Genomic DNA, 21,121 nt, shown 5'->3' with positions numbered 1-21,121 from the left:
AATGGAGATGAAAAAAGACCTTGAGGAGCAACATTATCAGTTGCTTGCTATACTCTGAATAAATGACAGACCTCACAGTCATCTGTTTTCACTGCAGAATTGGCCCCAGATCGGTCTGGATTGTTTGGAGTATCAAGGACACAGGAAAGAAATATCGCTGCTAAAACATATTACAATTATTTTGGTTTGAATAAAACTTTGGGCCTAATTGTGTTTTTCCACAAGAAAATGTTTGATTAAAATGTTTAAAACAAATACATCTGCTCCTCTTATTGCAAGATCATTCTCATTTATTATGCATTATGTTTGATTTTAATGTTTTTTTATTGTGATTGTGATTGATCAAAGAATGTGTTTGAAATAAAGCCAAGAATGGCAAATAAAAGAGAAAATCTGTTCAAATGACTCCCACCACGACTGGAAGACCCCCATGCAGACCCACATGCCAAATGTAGTGAAAACAACCTTATTTTTGAGAGTGTGGATCAGTGGTTGCTTGTCTGCTTTTGAACCTATAAACATTATCCACAGTACAATTCCTCGTCTGTTTAGTGTTTATAAGTTGTGAGACATTGAAAACCCCTAGTGTACATGCTTTATGGTCCCTATGGGAGACCAGGGTTGTAGTGCTCTAGTGCCCACGACCCAGTTTGTGAAAAAGCAACTCAGAATTCACATAGTTCCCGTCCATGGGTTTCAGAAAGGACACAAACAATCTTTCCTCTCTGTCAGTCATAGTTTATTGAGTAAAAAGATAATTTTGGGAGCAACATGCTCTTGGTAAACCAGGCACGTCACAGCGGCCTTGTGTCTGTCAGGACAATGTGTAGATACTTCAGAGCAGAGTGTAAAAAGTGCAGCCAGTTTCAAGTTCAGCTTGATTTCTAATCTACATGGCACGATGAGGCCGACACATCATGTTCTCACAAGGGAAAGATGAATACAGGTGAAACCATTCACTGCTTTAGATGAATTATTTCCATAGAAGTCAAACAGTCCGAATGAGTATATAGGGGAGAACGGGGTTATCTGAGCCACTTTTTACATTTGCTCCCCTCTAAGGGAGCTGAAATGATTTATCACTCAAATTTACACATTTCCCATTAATTCAGGATGTTTCCTAGAAATGGGCATTAGCAGAATTTTTTCAAGACAAAGGGCAGTGAAAATATGATTGTTTTAAAAGAAGTTGTCATGTGGCTCACTTTACCCCAGCTGTGGGGTAAACTGATCCACTTACTTTTTCCACTCTGAAACTACCATAACAACACATATTGTAACAGTAAGAATCCTGAAAGCTAGCCACACATTCCAGAACTAATGTCGGACTAGTAAAAGAATGATGGGGTTTGGTCAATTAAGCAAAGCAAATTTTCTAAACACTTGAAAGTAACTCTGAACAAAATCAAATACAACATATCATAATTCAAAGGGTTTTAATAAGATTCAAATGAAAGATAGAACCAGTTAGATTAGAACACAGTCTGGGGGTCAGAACACAGGACCCTTAGAGCCAGCTAGTGTCTGGGGGTCAAAGCATAGGAAAATCAGAACCAGCGAGAACAGCCTGGGACTCAGAACACATGAGAAGACCCAACTAGATTATAACATCAGCCTGTCATACCCTACAACTAGGCCTACTCTACATTCCAGCCCTGAAGGTTACAGGGAAAGATGAGAAGGTGCTCTTTCCGTGTGGTTGCCCCAGGTCGTCTTCCTGGTGTATTTCCTTGGCATGATGGCTTTTCTACAATGTGTATGACATTAAAATAAAACATAGGTTATGTAATATTACATTAAAATATGTTTAAGAATAAACTTAACTTGTGCCTCATGGTGAGGTAAAGTGAGACAGTGGCTCACTTTCCCCCACAGCATTTGGCTCACTTTCCCCCACCACCACAATTTGAGAAAAAACTACCTCTCTTAGCATTTCAGGCTAATATTCAGTTATCAGCATCACATGGTTTCATATGTTGGTAGTTCATCAACACGTATGATAGAAGTTTTTCTACGTGAATACATTTGCTTTGGCACAACAGTTGATTAAGTTGACAGCAAGAAAATGTACTTTTACATGCAAAATACCTATTTTGGTGAAAAAAACATGCTTACCACTGCACCATGAGGTCCTCTCTTTCAGGGCCATGGGGAAATGAGAGGGGCTTGAAATCTCACATGACCACAAATGTTTTCCGTTGCCTAGATACAGGGGGTGGCTCACATTACTCGATGCCTCAGATTCCCCCGTTCTCCCGTACCTAGAATTAAAGAAATTATATTTTAAAAAGGTTCTATATCTGAAATGCATTAGCAATTTTGAATAAATGAATAAGTACTCTGCGTATGTTTAAAACTTAATGTTCAGATTTTAATGCTACGAGTTGTTAGAGTGGCTTTGTTACATGCAAAAGCTAATGGATAATTTGATATATACAGTATGTAAGTGTAGAAAGGGTGTCAACAATAATAAAAGAAACCAAATGTTTAAAGGGAAGTATTAACAAGGAGAGGGTTGTTGCTGCGGATGAAATCAGACACTGAATCCTCTGTGATTTGTTAATGAAATAAGAAGCAAAGCAAGTACAGACCATTTCTGAGGGAGGCTGATAATGATTGAAGATCTCATAAATGTATTCCATCCTATTAAGAAATTAATCGCAACATGCATAAAAAGTAAAGTTCATGTTTTAATTCTATTCACTTTGATTTTATTCCAGTAGAATGTTTTCTGGCTTTTAGTTTTGAATGTATTTTGTGCCTACATACATTTGGTAAGACGGAGGAATTACCTGAAACAGTATGAAACAATTTAGCAGAAAAGGATTATTGGAAGGCCCAAGAGCAATATGTTGTCCTGGATATTGGGTAATTAAACAAATAAGGGAAACATTTTCTAATTGTTAGTTCAATGTTGTCCATAATGTAACTTATCATGAACATACTAATCAACTATTCATACAGTCCAAAACTCTAAAATTTCCTGATCTGGTTGAATTCAAAACTGCCCAAACAATCTTCAAAGCCAGAAATAATATGCTACCAAAAAACATACAGATAATGTTTTCTGAAAGGGAGGGATGTTATAAGTTAAGGGGACAGCTGAACTTAAAGGTCCACCACACACGCACAACAAAAAAGAGCTTTTGTATCAGTATCTACGGAGTTAAATTGTGGGACTGGAAGTACAGAAAAGCCAAAACATAAGACAGTTCAAAAACAAATATAAACACATCATCTTCACAAAGTACTGAAATTTAGAAAAGCCTTTGTAACATGGACATATGTAGACTGTTTGTAATATACATGGTATTTGTATTTATATTTATAATATTTATATATATAGTAATTTACAATATACACAGGTATTTATAATGTCATATACATTGTTTATAGTATATATATATAATTGTTTATAATATTTGTATGTGATTATATTGATTATTTATTTAAATGTCTATATATATATACACACACACACACAATTATTCAGTATTCATATATATATGCATTATAGCTTTTTATTATACTGACATGTTAATAACATAATACGGGTAGGACTAGATATGTTTTTTCACTTCCTCCTACCCCCTTTCGAGCATGGAGAAACTGTGTCTGTTTTTTAATTGTATTTATTTTTTGCTTTTTTAATTTATTTTTTTATTCATCTATTAATATTCAAACTTTTTTTCTTATTGCTTACATGTTCGAAATAAAGACAATCAATCAATCAATCAGTGCTGAAACAGCCAAACTTGAAGCTAATTTCTTGTATAGCAGCACTGAAATTTTCTTTGTTGGATTTTGTAGTATTACTAAATATTATTTTGTCTGCATAAACACTTTGAATTGGCGTTACAATAGGCGTATATTAGGGAAGAATAACATTCTGGTGAAAAATATCATATCTCATGTTTTGTTTTATTATATATTATTTTGTTGGAAAAAAAATGCCCTATTTGAATATCCCAAAATGCTGAAATCATCCCATAAAATACACCTCATGTACTATAAATGTAAAATGTAATTCTCTCCCGCAGGTCCGTTATTTCCATAGAAAAATAAAGAGGAAAATACCTTGAGGGAGAATAAAGTGAGTTTGTATAATAATAACGATTATGACATGAATATTAATAATAGTTTGTAGGCCTATAAATACATCCATGGTAGCTCCCCTCCTCCTACCCGTGGCCTTAATTTGTTCTGTTGTTTTGTTTAGAGTGGTAGTACCACCCATCACCGGCAGAGGGTGCGCTGTCCCACGCGCAGCCATGCTGTCGGGAAGACGAATGTAAATATTTTCGTGACGTCTCATCTCTAGGATTCATTCACATCCAACCGTTAAGAAGAATATCGGTCCCTACGGCTCAACACCGCGCTCCCGTTTGTCTTCATCTGTTAGGCACTGTGTGGAGTCACCAGACTGGGAATATTTGATAGCAGGGCTCTGTCTTCCTCCTATTTCTATCCGTTTTACTTCAACTCGTGCGTTTCTACAGCAGCTTGTGTGTTCTGTGTAACATGCAGAAAAGAAGGAAGCCGGAGCCGATCCAACTCAACCCGATCCCCGATGGAAACACTATCAATGGCAGTGGAGCCATAGAGTGAGTGTGAATACATAGCCTATCTGTAGCCTATACAGACTGGAGCATGATGAACAATATTGATCATTGGTTTAGCTTATTTTCATGTTGAATTAATTTTCAAAATGCTGTAAAGGCATGATAGCTGCAATGATAGATCAAACCTCTTCAGTGTTGGTCAACTTCTGTCTCAGATTTCTAATATGTGTGTGTTTGGGTGTGGGTGTGTGTGTGTGTGTGTGTGGAGGGGGGGGGGGGGGGGGTTGGGTGTGTGTGTGTGTGTGTGTGTGTGTGTGTGTGTGTGTGTGTGTGTGTGTGAGAGTATCATTCATTATTGATTTCAATGAATCATTTTACTCAACGCTATAAAAACTGTCAGACTAATTGTCCAAAACACAAAATATATTGAAAAATATATATTTTTTTTTAAACCAAAACAATGCTTGGTATTAATGCTTGATACATTTCATGATAGATTAATATATTATTCCAATAGTTAGCTAGGCCTATACATTTTCTGTTTATCAACAAATCTATTCATTGATTTAATAGTTTCACATTCAACCAGCAGCCAAAAACTGTGTTATATTTATAATAATATAAAACGTAGAAAACCTCATATTTTTGAAGCTGGCATCAGTAAATCTTTGGTATGTTTTTGTAGTTAAAATGCAGTTAAAAATAATAACAATAGATGATCACATTTGTTGATTCATTTTGTTGTTGTTTTAAAACCACTGGTGTAACTAAAGACATTATGACTGCACTTTATTGAGGTGATCCAGTTCCGGCATCCTGTTATTGTGCACATGGTTCATTGCCATTACTCACTGGGACTCTTGGAGGAACTGAGAAATGTTTGTTTTTTTATCACCGGAGCTTTTGCCTGCCTTGACATGTCAAAATGTTTGTGGTGACTGGTGAATGAGGTGTATGATGTGCAGCTCTCAGGTCAGCATGTGGAGTCATGTTTCTGTGTGTTGAAGAGGGTTTGGTGTGTAGGCCACCACTGTTTGACAAAACACAGTAATAGAGATATTAAATAGTTGTGACACAGTTCTCAGTTCGCATAGAAAAGCCCAGTCAGTCCAACAAAATGAGATTAGAATTACATAACCTGTCGTCTCTAAGGCTGGCTGGATCTCAAAAGTGTTGTCTCTGTAGAATGTTTCATTGTTTCATCATTAGATCATACATCTGAAGGCAGAGCCGGCCCGAGGCATAAGCGAACTAAGCGGCGCTTAGGGGCCCCCGACTGCCTGGGGGGCCCCCTCCAAAAAAAAATATATATATATATATATATATTTTTTTTTTAGTTTGTGTGTTTGATATTAACATCATATTATGCAAATGTCAGTTATCATACAAAAAAAGGAATAAAATGTTTTGGTCTAGATAATAAATAGCCTAAAAATGTAATCAGTTCATCTGGGAGGAAAGCCGAAATTATCTGATCATGTCACGTTCACATCCATGCACAGTGTGTATTGAGTTTATTTAAAAACAATTGGAAATGGGGCTTCCCTCAGTTGCCCATGCACTGTAATAGTCTATAGCCTATGTCAGCCTTGTCTGTGGAAAAAAGATACAGTAGCTGGACAACAGAGTTCTTCTGCTTAAATAAACTTCCAGGGGACTTGAGGTCCGCTTCAACACTCGGCTCTTTTAAATCAGTTCTGAAGACTTTACTGTTTCCGTTTTAACCTGTAATTTTACATTTTTATTTGTTTTTATTATTTTTAAATGTTTTAATTATTTTATGTTTTATTTATATTCATGTTTCTCATTCGCTTTTTTTTTAATGTGTGCTCTATTCTTCATGTATTTTGTTTTTGCATCTGTAAAGCACCTTGAATGGCCTTGTGTCTGAAATGTGCTTTAGAAATAAACTTGCCTTGCCTTGCTTAGTTCCTCACACTGCATTTAAATGCATTCACTATATTACAGAGAAATATGTCCCGTAAAAGAAAAAGAGCTCCAAGCCCAACCCAGAGGACCCTCCATAATATTTTATTTTATATTAATATTTTTATGGAAAATCCATGTGTCCTTCTTCAATAGCTTCTAATTCATCTGACCCAGTGTCTCCAAATTATTTGTTCACACAAAATTTCTCAGATTTAGCCTCTTAATTTTCCTCTCAAAGTGCACCAGATTCATGCATTTCACTTTAAAAAGGTTAAAAAAATCTTCCGGGGGGGGCATACCCCGGACCCCCCTAGGAGGGTCTGAATCTCAGCTGTCTAATATTTTCGCACAGCTGCACAGTGGAGGCACTAGCGGAAAACACTGGGTGTGTGAATGATATTTAACAAAGATCTATAGTTTCAGCAGCGCTAAAATTGGAGAGGGGCCCCCTAATCATATTTCGCTTAGGGCCCCCTGAAGGCTTGGGCCGGCTCTGTCTGAAGGCTATTCTGGTATTTTTTGTTATGAATTACTTAAAAAGCAAATAATTAAGATCAAATCCTGCATTCATAAAAACATATTCCATACGTTAAACTTTTCGGTGTCTTTTCACTTTGCACAGCTCAGCCCTTTTAGAACAAATTCACAGGGCTGCAAGCAACTATTAAGACAAGCAGCAAATGTCACATTTAAAGTAGCTACGAGGATCTTTCCCTTTTTTGTTCATTCTAGCAGTACCTTTGAACAAAAGGGGTAGTGTTTTTACAACACCAGAGCCCAAGTGTGTGCAGGCGCCGGCGGTGGGTGCATTTGTTTAGGGAGCTATTGAAAGAGAGACCGCAGGATGCAACACAATGAGGGGATGTGTTGTGTAATGTAAGTTTATTATTGTCAATATGATCATGGTGAAGCAAAGTTAACTTTACCCAGGGGGCAAAACCCACTTTTTTTTTAAAACAGACATGGCATGTTGTGAAAGGTTGTTCACCAGAAATTATATAGGACCTTCAAGGATCACAACCTGGGTGGACAACCTGGTCAACTACCTGCTGGAAAGTTACAGGGGGCAGAAATAGCAAATTGGAACCACGATTTAATGCGAGGGTAAAATTGGAACATTTTAACTTATAGATATCATCATGAAACTTTGCCAGTTGATTTCTCACACTAAAACAATGATTTATTGTATTGCATTTAAAAAAAAATTATATAGGGGAGAACGGGGTAATCTGAGCCACTTTTTACATTTGCTCCCCTCTAAGCGAACTAAAATGATTTATCACTCAAATTTACACATTTCCCATTAATTCAGGATGTTTCCTAGAAATGGGCATTAGCAGATTTTTTTCAAGACAAAGGGCAGTGAAAATATGATTGTTTTAAAAAAAGTTGTCATGTGGCTCACTTTACCCCAGCTGTGGGGTAAACTGATCCCCTTACTTTTTCCACTCTGAAACTACCATAACAACAAATATTGTAACAGTAAGAATCCTGAAAGCAAGCCACACATTCCAGAACTAATGTCGGACTAGTAAAAGAATGATGGGGTTTGGTCAATTAAGCAAAGCTAATTTTCTAAACACTTGAAAGTAACTCTGAACAAAATCAAATACAACATATTATAATTCAAAAGGTTTTAATAAGATTCAAATGAAAGATAGAACCAGTTATATTAGAACACAGTCTGAGGGTCAGAACACAGGACCCTTAGAGCCAGCTTGTGTCTGGGGGTCAAAGCATAGGAAAATCAGAACCAGCGAGAACAGTCTGGGACTCAGAACACAGGAGAAGACCCAACTGGATTATAACATCAGCCTGTCATACTCTACAACTAGGCCTACTCTACATTCCAGCCCTGAAGGTTACAGGGAAAGATGAGAAGGTGCTCTTTCCGTGTGGTTGCCCCAGGTCGTCTTCCTGGTGTATTTTCTTGGCATGATGGCTTTTCTACAATGTGTATGACATTAAAATAAAACATATGTCATGTAATATTACATTAAAATATGTTTAAGACTAAACTTAACTTTCCCCCACAGCATTTGGCTCACTTTCCCCCACCACCACAATTTGAGAAAAAACTACCTCTCTTAGCATTTCAGGCTAATCTTTAGCTAATATCATCACATGGTTTTTATATGTTGGTAGTTCATCAACACGTATGATAGAAGTTTTTCTACGTGAATACATTTGCTTTGGCACAACAGTTGATTAAGTTGTAAATTTACTTTTACATGCAAAATACCTATTTTGGTGAAAAAAACATGCTTACCACAGCACCATGAGGTCCTCTCTTTCAGGGCCATGGGGAAATGAGAGGGGCTTGAAAACATATATCTCACATGACCACAAATGTTCAAGATTCAAGATACTTTATTTTGTCATTGTACCAAAACAACGAAATTTGGTTTACAGTTATACCCCACCAAGAGACATTGAGTGACAATAAACAAACATGGGAGACGGGGGGGATACACTGAAGAGTCGGCAGCGTGCGCTGCGCCCCTTAAAGTAGGAAGGATAAAGAGAACATCAGGGAAGACAGGTTAAAAAAATGCTTCTCTCACACTCGCTCCTTGGTAGGTGCAAGTGTGTGATTAGTACAAAAACCACCTTGGCATAGTAAGCAACAACAAGATAACGCCACAGACAAATAGACACGTCGATAAGCACAGAGGAATGGGTAGGGTTCATGGGACGGTAGGTGTCACAACTCAGGCGCTAGGGGGCGTACGCAGCCGGCAGGCGCCCCGCCCGCAGCTGTCCGCGCTGCGACGGGAGGGAGAGGGGGAGGATTCAGGAAGGCTAGAGTGGTCGGGAAGTGTGTGCTATGTGTTTACGTGTGTGTGTGTGTGTGTGTGTGTGTGTGTGTGTGTGTGTGTGTGTGTGTGTGTGTGTGTGTGTGTGTGTGTGTGTGTGTGTGTTCCATGAAGCTATCTCTGTCCAGACGTAGTGGCAGTCTGCAGCCTTGGAGACGACCTCGTGGCCCGGTCACAGATAGAGTTCACAGGAGAGTAGGTGAGGGACTGTGGGGGTAGAGCGTCTCTTTACATAAACATCCCGGAGAGAGAGGAGATAGCACCTCCGCCAAGGTCGGTGCAGGGAGCCGAATTGAGAGATTGTGATTTGTTTTGGTTGAGACTAGGCGCTGGAATGAAGCCTGTCTTGAGAGTCACTGGTACCATATTATCCGCCGAAATCCAGTGGCCTAAATCCAAGTGCTTGCGGCCCGTTAATGGCATCCCTGATCGAATCAACTTTCCGAATAAGTCCAGGAATCACTTCCAGCTTGCGATTCACCTCGCTTATCACTTGAGTCTGTGCATTAACGGCCCGGCACAAACCCTCAAATACGGGCAGCTTTGCTATGGCCTGATTTGCTGCCAACGCCTTATTACCGTTGCGGTAAATCAGGAATCCGCCATCTCCAATCAGCAGGAACCCTGATACCAGAAGCCCAATAGTGTAGATATCTTCGGCGTCCTCAATGGAGAGTATTGCTAGACACATCTGGTTCCAGCCACTCCACCCGTCCCAGGTGTATCCAACAGTAAAGGTTCCATCAGGACAAGCGGCATCTCCTTTGCCACCTTTTCTCGTTGAGAAAATTTGGTCAATTGCAGAGAGACCCCAGTTAATCAGATCCATAATTTAGGTTTTCGGATGTGGATGTACAGAGAGGCTCAGGATCGACAGAGACAACACGAGACAGAGAGCAGAGCAGGATAGATAAGGGTCGGGAGGGAAGAGAAAATGCGACCGCCTTCCTTCAGAGCTAGACAAGATACAGGGGGTGGCTCACATTACCCGATGCCTCAGATTCCCCGTTCTCCCCTATATGAAAATTTGGCATAATTCACTAATTATGCACACATTTGCAAATCCTTAAAAACCAAAAATCTAGATGTTGGATAAGGCTGTAGCTAAAATCTTTATTGCATTTTTACAACATAGTGTCCAAACCGAACAGATTTGGGATACAGCCTTTTTTAATTTTAATAATCAAAAAATACGTTTTAAAAATGCATTTTCATCATGTTTTGAAGAAGAAAATGTCTCATAAATCAGACAATGAACAACATATGAACAAATCCTTCTGTATTAACTTTCAGAAAAGTTCTAAGAATGATTAAGGAAAATGTAGTTGATGTAAGTGCTTTAAATTTGAGATTTTTGGTTCAGAGTATTGAGAAAAATACTATCAAACCAAAATTATCACACAATTTCTCACAAAGGAAGTTTGTTATTTAGAAACTTAATACACTAGTATGTTGTACAAATGCAATAAAGTAACTCTGGCTTCATTCAACATCTAGATTTTTGGTTTTTAAAGTTTTGCAAATGCATGATTAGTGACATATGCCAAATTTGTATATTCAAACTTTTTTGAAAAAAACTTTAATACAATGAGTTAATACAATTAACATTGTTTAATGTAAGTAGTAACCAGGCTTATTTGCTCCTCATGTAGTATACTACGATTTATTTATGTGTACCATACTGGATATTTAAAGGTTGACGAAGAGGCCTGTATGAGTTATTACATGGGCACACAAGGGGTGTCATTTTTTTCTGGGAGGACTTTCCACCAAAAAGATCAGCACATTAGACATCCTTAGGTTGCAGTTTGTCAGGACTAAGCTAGAAAGCTTTGAAAATTGCATTAAGTAGCATTGTTGAATTGTTGTACTATACCACTCTTTGCAGGGTTTCCACAGGTGTTAAGTATTTTTCGGCTGATATTACTTCTCAGATTAGCTCCCAAAAGCACAGGTCAAATCAAATCAAATCAGTTTTATTTGTATGGCCCAAAATCACAAATACATTTCTCTCAGTGGGCTTTACATTTCATACAATATGATACAATATGACACCCTGCCCTTACACCCTTAGCTCGGCTGAGAAAAAACTCCCAGTAAAAACCCTTTACCGAGAATAAAAAAAAATTGAAGAAATCTCAGGGAGAGTCGACAGAGTAAGGGATCCCTCTCCCAGGACGGACATACTGCAATAGATGTCATAAGTAGAAAAAATCACGAAGGAATTTGATCATTGACCAGGTGATTACATGGTAATACTAAGTAAAGTGCGAATAGTGTGGATGCAGGAAGACTTCAGATGCTGCCAGAGGATCCACACCAGGTGTTGCTAATAGCACTAATAATGGCTCTGTTCTATTAAGCCAAGATATTGAGCAAGTACAGTGCCAGGACCAAAAGCTGAAGGAGTGAACTGGAATGCTGCCATCATTCATTTCATCATGTGATTTTATATGCGATGAGTAAAAATGTGCTCTGTAGGCTAATATAAAAAAGGAAAGAAAGAAAAAACTTCTGCTATCACCGGTTTAGATTGCAATCATTCCATAAATATTGTTTGAATAAAGAGGGGAGGAATTGATCATGTTTCAAGACAGACACACACATACATTTTTTGTGTAACTTGGGGCAGCACACAGGAGGCTGTGATGCTGAACACTAGGTGCAGCACATGCGCTGTACATCGGTTGTAGATGAGATTAATGCGATCGATGAGCCTCTTGTTGGTTGAAACCAGACCATATCATTCTGGTGAGAAGAAATTGCCATTACCGCCATTTGGCAGGTTGCCAAATGCTTTCTCAGTGTGAAATGGCTGGCAGCCAAGGGAGAACTGTACTTAGTTGCCCACATAATGCTGGCCAAGCATGTAATGTTATCAGAGGAGATCAGAAAACAAATAAAAACAATCTGTTCTGCCTTGACCTGTACAAGCAATTTGCCATTTCTTAAAAGTTTAGAAAAAATCATACTATGATTTATACTTAGGGAATATGACTATCATTCTACACCAGGGGTGGCCAACCAGTCAGAGACAAAGAGCCACATTTTTTACTGTGTTACTGCAAAGAGCCACTTCGTACACACAGGTACACACAGTGGCGATTCCAGGAAATTTTGACTGGGGGTGGCTAAGGTGGGCCACAGAATTAGAGTGGGGTGGCCATCGCACCCCTGAATGAATAGCATGTGATATGCTGTACAACCAATTCAAAGATGATTTATAATCCCAAATGCCCAAATCATGTTAGTATCCATTGTAATGTTTGTCAGAAAACCAAACCCCTGAAGGGGGGTCTGGGGGCATCCCCCCCAGAAGATTTGTTTGTGTTTTTAACATGTAATCTAAGCATTCTGGTGCATTCTGGTGAAGATAATTAAGGAAAAAGTCAATATTTATTTCAGCTCAGATGAATAGTAAAATTAGCAAGACAACATAACTTGCTAGCAGCAAGATGCCTAACAACAGAGGGACGGATGACCACTAGCTTTTGACCAAATATCTTGCTAAAAAAATAAACCTTTATTTATGAAAGTCTGCCCTTGCTAAGAACATGTTACACTCGCTAACTACAAACTTTAATTTTTTTATTCAGATTTCAAAAATCTGCTGGGACACGTGCCTATACACATGCATGGGTGGCACGCATGTCACAAGCACACTTATGCTGTTTTCAAGACCTTTGCTGACCAGAGACCAGTTCTAGTGGCCACAGTCCTAACATTAATTTAGTAATTGAAAATTGCAAACTGATCTCATATCAGTGGATTGCGTGTGTTTGTGTGATGAACTTGGCAACTACCTATCAAAAAAAGTTAAGAAAGAAAAAAAAATACATATCATCTCTGAACTAGGATACATATCAGGAAAAAAATGTAATTAAAAAAATAAAATGAAAATAAAAAACAACATTTGAACTGGGGGGGGGGGGGGGGCACTGGGGTGGCCAGTAAGATTTCAGGGGGGGGGGGGGGGGGGCGTTTTTATTTTCGCGGGGAGCTTGCACATGCATGCACAAGCATTATTTATTAAAAAAAAAACAAAAAAAAAACAGGGGGCCCCACACTAGGACTTGAAACGGGCCCCCAGATCGTTAAGGCCGCCCCTGTGATAATGACAGGACTGGACTCCTACACCTACAGTACTAAAGACGACAGGGCAGTCATTTTCAACAATGAACATTGTGTGCACTGCCTCACACACAAACTCTCAGTTCAACCAAGTCACAAACAAAAATATAACAATTTAAAATAGCGTTTTTCTCTTACTATGCATGTTGCTTTGTGGGACTTACTTTTAGCATGGAGAGAGCTGAAGTGGCGCCGAAGATTTGAAGCCTTGAAATGCGCAAATGACACCTGGCATATAAGGCAGAATGGCTTGGTATAACGTTCAACAAAAAATATGAACTCTCCCACTCTGTTTCGGAGCGAACTTGACACAAATAGTTTACTCACGGAAAACCTCCCTCCAAGCTGAGCGGGCAGTTTTATGTTGCGTCCGCACCAAACGTTTGCGAACGTTATGTTGCGTCCTCAATAAAACATTTGCGAACAGGCATACACATGGGGCCTACACATTAATAAAATAAAAAATTAAATAATAGACAACATGTAAAACGAACGTAAAAGCCGCATGAAACGTTTGCGAACATGCACACACATAGGCCCACACAAAAAAAAAGTATAAAAAAAAAAAAAAAAGCTGGGCAAAGAGCCGCATGCGGCTCGCGAGCCGCGGGTTGGCCACCCCTGTTCTACACAGTAAATTCCCCAGTGTTAAATATGCAGTGAAACTCCATTAACTCTATCTGAGTTAATATAACAACAGCTGGAGTAAAATGCCTCCTAGTGTTGGTGTCAATTTCGGTAGTTAAAAGACGGGGTGTAGAAAGTACTCTATAAGGCTTTAAATAACACTATACAGTGTATTTTTAACTCTATTTTGAGTTAATTTAACTCTAAAATTAAAAACACTTTGAAGAGAGTTAATTTAACTCCAATTCTGAGTGGGACCAAATACACTCGGAAATGGTGTTAAATTTAACTCTTTTAGTGTTATTTTAACACTTCAAAATGTACTGTGTATATGTAATTACACTTTAAACACTATTGAGTTTTCTAATAAAATCTTGCAAAATAAATTGTTTTATGTTGGAAGTCAAAGTTCTCTGTATTACAAAAAAGCGTGGAAAAAATGGTTTTCATTTACTATAATGAAATGGCTTCAAACTTCATATAATTTCTATTTTAAAGCACTATAACATTCTATTGAATTTATAGTCCTATAGTTACAGTTACATATCAAGGTAGGTAAATACTTTTGCAACAAAAGACACAAGGCAGAACCCATAAGCACTAATGATTTTTTTTTTATATGTGTGTGTGGCTCACAAGTTCGACCACAAATAATCAACAATCTTCTTCGGCTTTATGGCGAGCTGCAGCACTACTGTGTCTTTTGCATTCAAGTTCTACTGGAACGTCCTTGAACATTGTGTGGATGGAGCACAAAAGGCCAGTGTCATGCTCACTTCCTCCAGCACCTGGGGGCCCTGGAGCTGCAGTGTGCGGCTATTGAAGTCACTCCCCCATAATGCATTGTGTCGAGTGTGTTTCAGGCTGCTCCCTCTTCTCAGTATCTCCAGCCTCCTCCACCTCCAGCTCTTGTCGACAAGACGCCCACACTCTCCACAGCTGACTCGAAAAACTCACAACCTCGTCTCCATGGATATGCAGGCCTGCTGTCAAAAATAAAAACCACTTAAACCTCTCTTTGCTGTGCAATGGGAGCAGAACCTGCTATTTTGCAGCTTTTAACTTTGAATAAACAAACATTACTCAAAATATAATTGACTCTAAAACTCAAATTCCCTCTTTGACATGGCTTAAAGCAGCATAGCCCATTACCCTTTGATCACACTCATGGTCAAAGAAGCTTAGACTCAGCTCTGTGTTGCACTATCTACAATGTTTTGATTCTGTTGAGTGGAGAAGGGAGGAAGGAGAGGTCAAAAAGTGGCAGATCAGAGGAGCTCACTCCAGACTTGATTTCTCATGGAAAATGCACGCCATGACAACGGTGCTTCCTCACATTGGGATCTGGGAAGGAACACTGAAACACACCCTGCGACCCTTTCCGTCTTCGTGGCCGGCTCTTTGGTTGGTTGCTATGTTCCCAGAGGCACATGCAGCAGTAGTTGTCACACATCAAGCTTTTTTTCTCCAAGGTTTCCATTACATAATAGAACATACTGTATGTAGAACAATATAATAGAATATCTGGACATCCTGTGCATTGCCTCATGAAACAACCGGTACTTCCAAAGACAGAACGTCTGCAAAGGTTCAGATTTAACGGACTCAATGTTCTTGTATTCTTGAAAAAATATGTAATGACATGATCACCATTCTCTCTCTCTTTACCGTCTTTCTAAGAACAAACTTGGAGGTGCTGCAGAAGAAACTCGAGGAGCTCGAGTTGGATGAGCAGCAGCGGAAACGCCTTGAGGCCTTTCTTACACAGAAGCAGAAGGTGGGAGAGCTGAAGGACGACGACTTTGAGAAGATCTGCGAGCTTGGTGCGGGCAACGGAGGAGTTGTGTTCAAGGTCTCCCACCGACCCTCTGGCCTGATTATGGCGAGGAAGGTAAGATGACTGCTAGTTTGAAGGTAGCGCTTTACTAAAAAAGACGTTTTCCAACATCAGTATATATAAAAGCTATAGTGCGTAACATCTGGTGCCACCATGAGGAATTCTGAGTAATTACAACAACACTGTCGGTGCATCTACACCTTCGGTGATCACGCATGAATTTTACCTTCTGATGTATGACCAGGTTTTTTTCTAAGCAGTAGAATCAACAACTGAAACATTTCTTGGGCTCTCACAGAGAAATATTCTCTGCGTTCCGAATTGCATACTCGGATGCAGTAGGCATACTATTGGGGACATACTTTTTCTTTTTTATTTCATCATAACATTGCGCCTTGATCTTGCCTCTTGCTTTTATATCCGTTGCATCCCCGTTTGTTTTCATATGGAGGCTCCGTTGATGTGGGTCAGAATTGCCCAAATAGGATGCTGTTTTCAACACTAAAAATCTTGGCCGGATGTAAAAGACATCAGGGTCTTTCTAACCATCCTAAATTTGGCCACAAGAATCGGGACATACTAAATCTTTTTTCTATCATACTAAATAGTAGAAAATATGCGATTCGGAATGCAGGGACATAGAGTTTTGTTGAACTGATTGGCTTTATCAACTTTGTGTCAACTCATATGGCAAAGGCTTGAATGTAACTGAAATTAATTTATGCTTTAAAAGATCATCCGTATGATCATTTTCTGATCTTTACAGTTTTGTTTCTCATGTTTGTGCGTGTGCAGGAAATACCATATGTTTAAGTATTGTAGTAATGTTGCGTGTGTTATTAGAAAATAAATAAAACCTGACATCTCGTCTGTGTTCCAGCTTATCCACCTGGAGATCAAACCAGCCATTAGGAACCAGATCATTAGGGAGCTGCAGGTGCTACATGAGTGTAACTCCCCGTACATTGTTGGCTTCTATGGAGCATTCTACAGCGATGGAGAAATCAGCATCTGCATGGAGCATATGGTGCTTATCTTTAATATTCTATGGCTGCCAGTGTATTTACACAGCAGTGCTGCTTTACAGGCTGGGCTGAAAAGCGTCTGGCATTTTTTCCTTCTTCTCAGTTTAAACATTTATTTTTATTTTTACAAATGCTACTTTGATGCTTTACATTTTATCCGGCTGTAGGACGGAGGCTCCCTGGACCAGTCGCTGAAGAAGGCGGGCAAGATCCCAGAGCAGATCCTTGGCAAAGTCAGCATCGCTGTGGGTAGCTCCAACACCTATCCTACCGGTTTTATGCTGTCTTCTCACTAGTACATATTTGATTTTGATCGCTGATGCAGATTAACTAGTGTGTTATTTCTATTGCACTGCCAAATAATCTGATTTTGTATTGCACTGATATGCAATATTTGTCTTTCCAGGTTATTAAAGGACTCTCCTACCTGAGGGAGAAACACAAGATCATGCACAGAGGTCGGTCACTGTTTAATATACAAAAGTGTGTTACTAATATAAAACATTTTTTATAGATCACAAGACCTTTAAATACACAAGTACCTGTCATTGGGTATGCTACCATACTTGTTAACGCTGTTCGCTTTTTAACCCATAAGAACCCAGACCCATTTCTCCTTAAAGGAAAATTGTGGACCACATTTCTGATGTTTTATTTAAATACTAGGTTTAAGTAACCCTAACCTTAGCTCTAACCCTACTAGAGGAATTAGTAAAAAGCAATTAGCCTACATTTAAATGGGACCAGCATAGGACAGTAAAACTGTGTTTGTTTTATTTACAGATATGCATAAATAGTTTTGTAATATATTTGACACACATTTTTGTTATTGTGACAAATACCTGTATATTTGTCATAATAACAAAAATAACTTAAAATAGTCATGGAAATCCTGATCATCTATGATCCATGACTATTTTAAGGCTAAAGGCTGATGTGACAGATACGACAGCAATATTTTCCTAACTTGTTCTATATAAATTTGTTCATGAAATATGGTCAGACTAGGTAAATGTAATACAGGACACACTATTGAGAAATTAGAATTGTTAAATGGGTTTAAACTCACCTTTAGTAACAAAAAACAAGCTTCTAAAATTAAATTAGCTTATTCCTTCATTTGTGTACCTGTCAAACTGCAATTTTTGGGAAGTCACATGACAGTAACATTACCACCACACCAGGATGTTGAGTATAGGTCATTTAGGGACTTAATGAATAAAAATCTAAAATAAAGCTGTATACGGAAGATTGTAGGACATTCAAAGTCTGTGTTAAGTGGGTGTCACCATGGGTTCTTATGGGTTTTTAATTACTTGGGGGAAGCATTGATCTTCACACTTCCAGTAATTCCCTATTCTAGACGCATGGTCCATGGACCCAATGTTTTGATCAGTGGTGTACATTCCTTGATTTGAAACCTTTATTTAGGGTCTCGGGAAAAAGATTGTGGTCTCCCTCATTTTCAAAAAGAATATGAATGTTGACAGGGTGCAACAAGAAGCACTATGTGCATCAAGCTTTTTCAACAGTTTGTTCCCTGGTGCTAACAGTTCCCTGTTGAGCACTTGCAAGACATGTCCATCCAAATACTGCATGTCCCCTCTTTCAGACGTCAAGCCCTCCAACATCCTAGTGAATTCCCGTGGGGAGATCAAGCTGTGCGACTTTGGAGTGAGCGGACAGCTCATAGACTCCATGGCCAACTCCTTTGTGGGCACTCGTTCTTACATGTCTGTGAGTTAAAAATGGATATGCTCCTCCTTTCCTGCTGTTCTCCCTTTTCAACTTAAGGATTTCAGTTACAGTTAAAGCTAGTCTCAGTTAGGCTTGATGTCAAGTAGGCTATTCATAGTCAGCAATGTTCAAATGTAGACACAGGCTGATTTATAAAATATACGCCCGTTGATGAGATAATGTAATGTTGGTCTCAAATTTGAAATATAATAATTTGTATTAATATCATAGCCATTGATGTGATTTTTAATGCATTTTCTGTAGCATGCAAGCATCATTTGATAAAATGCAATTGCAGAACTTACATGAATTTCTCACTGCACCACAACATGCACATTACAAAACCTTGATCCATTTAGACTTGTCACTAGTAGGTAATGCATTTTTATTCAGCCTGTTTTATTAGCTGCATTTTTTTCTAATTAATGTAAATCAGCAATGGTTACACTGCTAATAATATATTTGGATGTGTGTTTAGCCGGAGCGTTTACAGGGAACCCATTACTCAGTGCAGTCAGACATCTGGAGTATGGGTCTGTCCCTGGTTGAAATGGCCATTGGACGCTTCCCCATCCCACCACCTGATGATAAGGAACTGGAACAGATTTTTGGCTTCCAAGTGGAAGGGGAGGCAGCCTCCAGCGAGTCCTCCCCAAAGCCACGGCCCCCTGGGCGACCGGGCAGCTGTAAGTTTAAGCTTTGACTGCAATAATTTTCCAATGGTTTACCACAGCAAAATCAATCAAGGCATTGTCATAGTGACCTTGTGGGATGATTAGGGGGGGGGGACACAGTGAATTATGAGCAGCTGATCTTTTCTTTTATCAACCATTCCCCTACCAGCATACGGTCCTGAAAGCAGACCACCCATGGCTATATTTGAGCTGCTTGACTACATAGTAAATGAGGTGAGTGTGCCCACTTACATGAACATACAGTAGCCTACCTGTGTACTGGTGCACAATAAGAGTTTGCCAGCAATTTGGTTATGGTAAATTTGACCCATTCAATGCTGACAGGACCTTTTTGCTTTCAGCCTCCACCAAAGCTACCTGGGATATTTAGCCCTGACTTTCAAGACTTTGTGAATAAATGGTATGTAGCAGGAATGTCTGAAATATCAAACATCAAAACAGTCCACAGACTAACCATCAGACTTCATGCCACCCAGTGGTATTAAAATGCACTACAGTTGGAAGGGCGATTGTGGTGTAGTGGTTAGAGTCCCCCTAGAGGCTCCGTTATCGCACATGCAGCAAACCCAGTGCTTGCCCCATTTCAACTCTAAACTGTCTAAGAAAAGCAAAAAACTGAAAAAATGCACTACATTCTAAGCTGGATTTGTCTCCATTGCAGTTTGGCTAAGAATCCTTCAGAGAGAGCAGATCTCAAACAGTTGATGGTGAGTTGCATATTTTACTGTATTGTTTATTCAGTTTCAGACATCTTACAAAACTTTTTTCTCTTCAGGTTCATTCTTTTATCAAACAGTCAGAAGCAGAAGAGGTCGACTTTGCTGGCTGGTTGTGTACTACCATTGGACTCAATCAGCCTGTGACACCAACCCATGGTACAGCAATGTGAGACATGTTCCTTCAACAAACGACCCCATATCCAAGGTCGTCCAGTGACTGGATTTGTATTACGGGTTAAAATAGATCTGTTTATATACCGGGTACTAAATGGATTTTAAGTTGTGCAATCAGTTGTATATTTAGTGTACAAACTTAAATGCCAAGTGAAATGAACTGTATTGAACCAATATCTGGGCTACATTTAAGTCCTGACTGAAAAGCCATCTTTTTTCTAATGATCAAATGATTTAAATCATGACAAATGCTGCTCAACCTGTGTGCTTGATTTTGTGTGTCCCTTTAAGCGCCAATTCAATTCTTTGTTAGCTTATGTGAAATAAATCTTGTCAGTCAACATTTTGAATGACGGGTCTGACTCATGTAATTCAAACTGATTTTATTTATCACTGAAGCATTGCAAGTATAGATGGTGGGTTTGGCAGGTGCTCCTTATTTCCAGGTTTCTTAGGTTCGATCATCATGGCCTCGATCTATGGATACAAAACAAGATACGGTCCTGCTTCGTGGGTTCAGATTACTTTGAGCGTTGTCCTCTTCAGGGAATTCTTCATACTCTGCAGGCAAGCTTCTTGCTGCAAGGAAAATTGAATCTAGGGTTAATGTAAACCTCTGGTAAACTCCAAGTTTAATAAAACATCATAGTTGACAAGCTTCATCTAATTCTAAGGACTTAAAATGTCAAGTGCTTACTTGGGCAGACAGTTGTTTCTGGATCTCATGCTCAGGTCTGTGTTGGTCACATTCTGCATGGGCTGCTGGAATAAGTAAAGCATTTAGAATTAAATTCCTTGTATTGGAAATGAAAAAGTTAACTGAAATGAGTCTTTTGATCCATAAACTCAGAACTTCTGTTAATATCATG

General features: G+C 39.0%; 1 protein-coding gene across 1 annotated transcript; it reads left to right on the top strand.

Annotated features, from left to right (window-relative positions):
* Window positions 1-4,351: 4,351 nt before the first annotated feature.
* Window positions 4,352-20,566, top strand: map2k1 (mitogen-activated protein kinase kinase 1). Its single transcript, XM_080027624.1, has 11 exons — window positions 4,352-4,604; window positions 15,746-15,956; window positions 16,783-16,929; window positions 17,095-17,172; window positions 17,334-17,385; window positions 18,540-18,664; window positions 19,143-19,350; window positions 19,508-19,572; window positions 19,701-19,759; window positions 20,021-20,066; window positions 20,135-20,566. The coding sequence occupies exons 1-11, from the start codon at window positions 4,522-4,524 to the stop codon at window positions 20,246-20,248; spliced, it is 1,188 nt and encodes a 395-aa protein (XP_079883750.1). The 5' UTR covers window positions 4,352-4,521; the 3' UTR covers window positions 20,249-20,566.
* Window positions 20,567-21,121: the final 555 nt, after the last annotated feature.

The sequence above is a fragment of the Ammodytes marinus genome (assembly GCF_949987685.1).
Source record: "Ammodytes marinus genome assembly, chromosome: 5".
Lineage (NCBI taxonomy): Eukaryota > Metazoa > Chordata > Actinopteri > Uranoscopiformes > Ammodytidae > Ammodytes > Ammodytes marinus.
The sequence above is the reverse complement of the archived record's forward strand: the minus strand, read 5'-3'. Positions and strand labels throughout refer to the sequence as shown.

What these genes read in the sequence shown, in the direction of transcription:
- map2k1 (XM_080027624.1), top strand. Translation starts at nt 4,522, where the DNA reads ATGCAGAAAAGAAGGAAGCCGGAGCCGATCCAACTCAACCCGATCCCC. An exon ending in ACACAAGATCATGCACAGAG is followed by an intron (nt 17,386 to 18,539) that starts GTCGGTCACTGT and finishes CCCCTCTTTCAG; the next exon opens with ACGTCAAGCCCTCCAACATC. An exon ending in TTGACTACATAGTAAATGAG is followed by an intron (nt 19,573 to 19,700) that starts GTGAGTGTGCCC and finishes TTTTGCTTTCAG; the next exon opens with CCTCCACCAAAGCTACCTGG.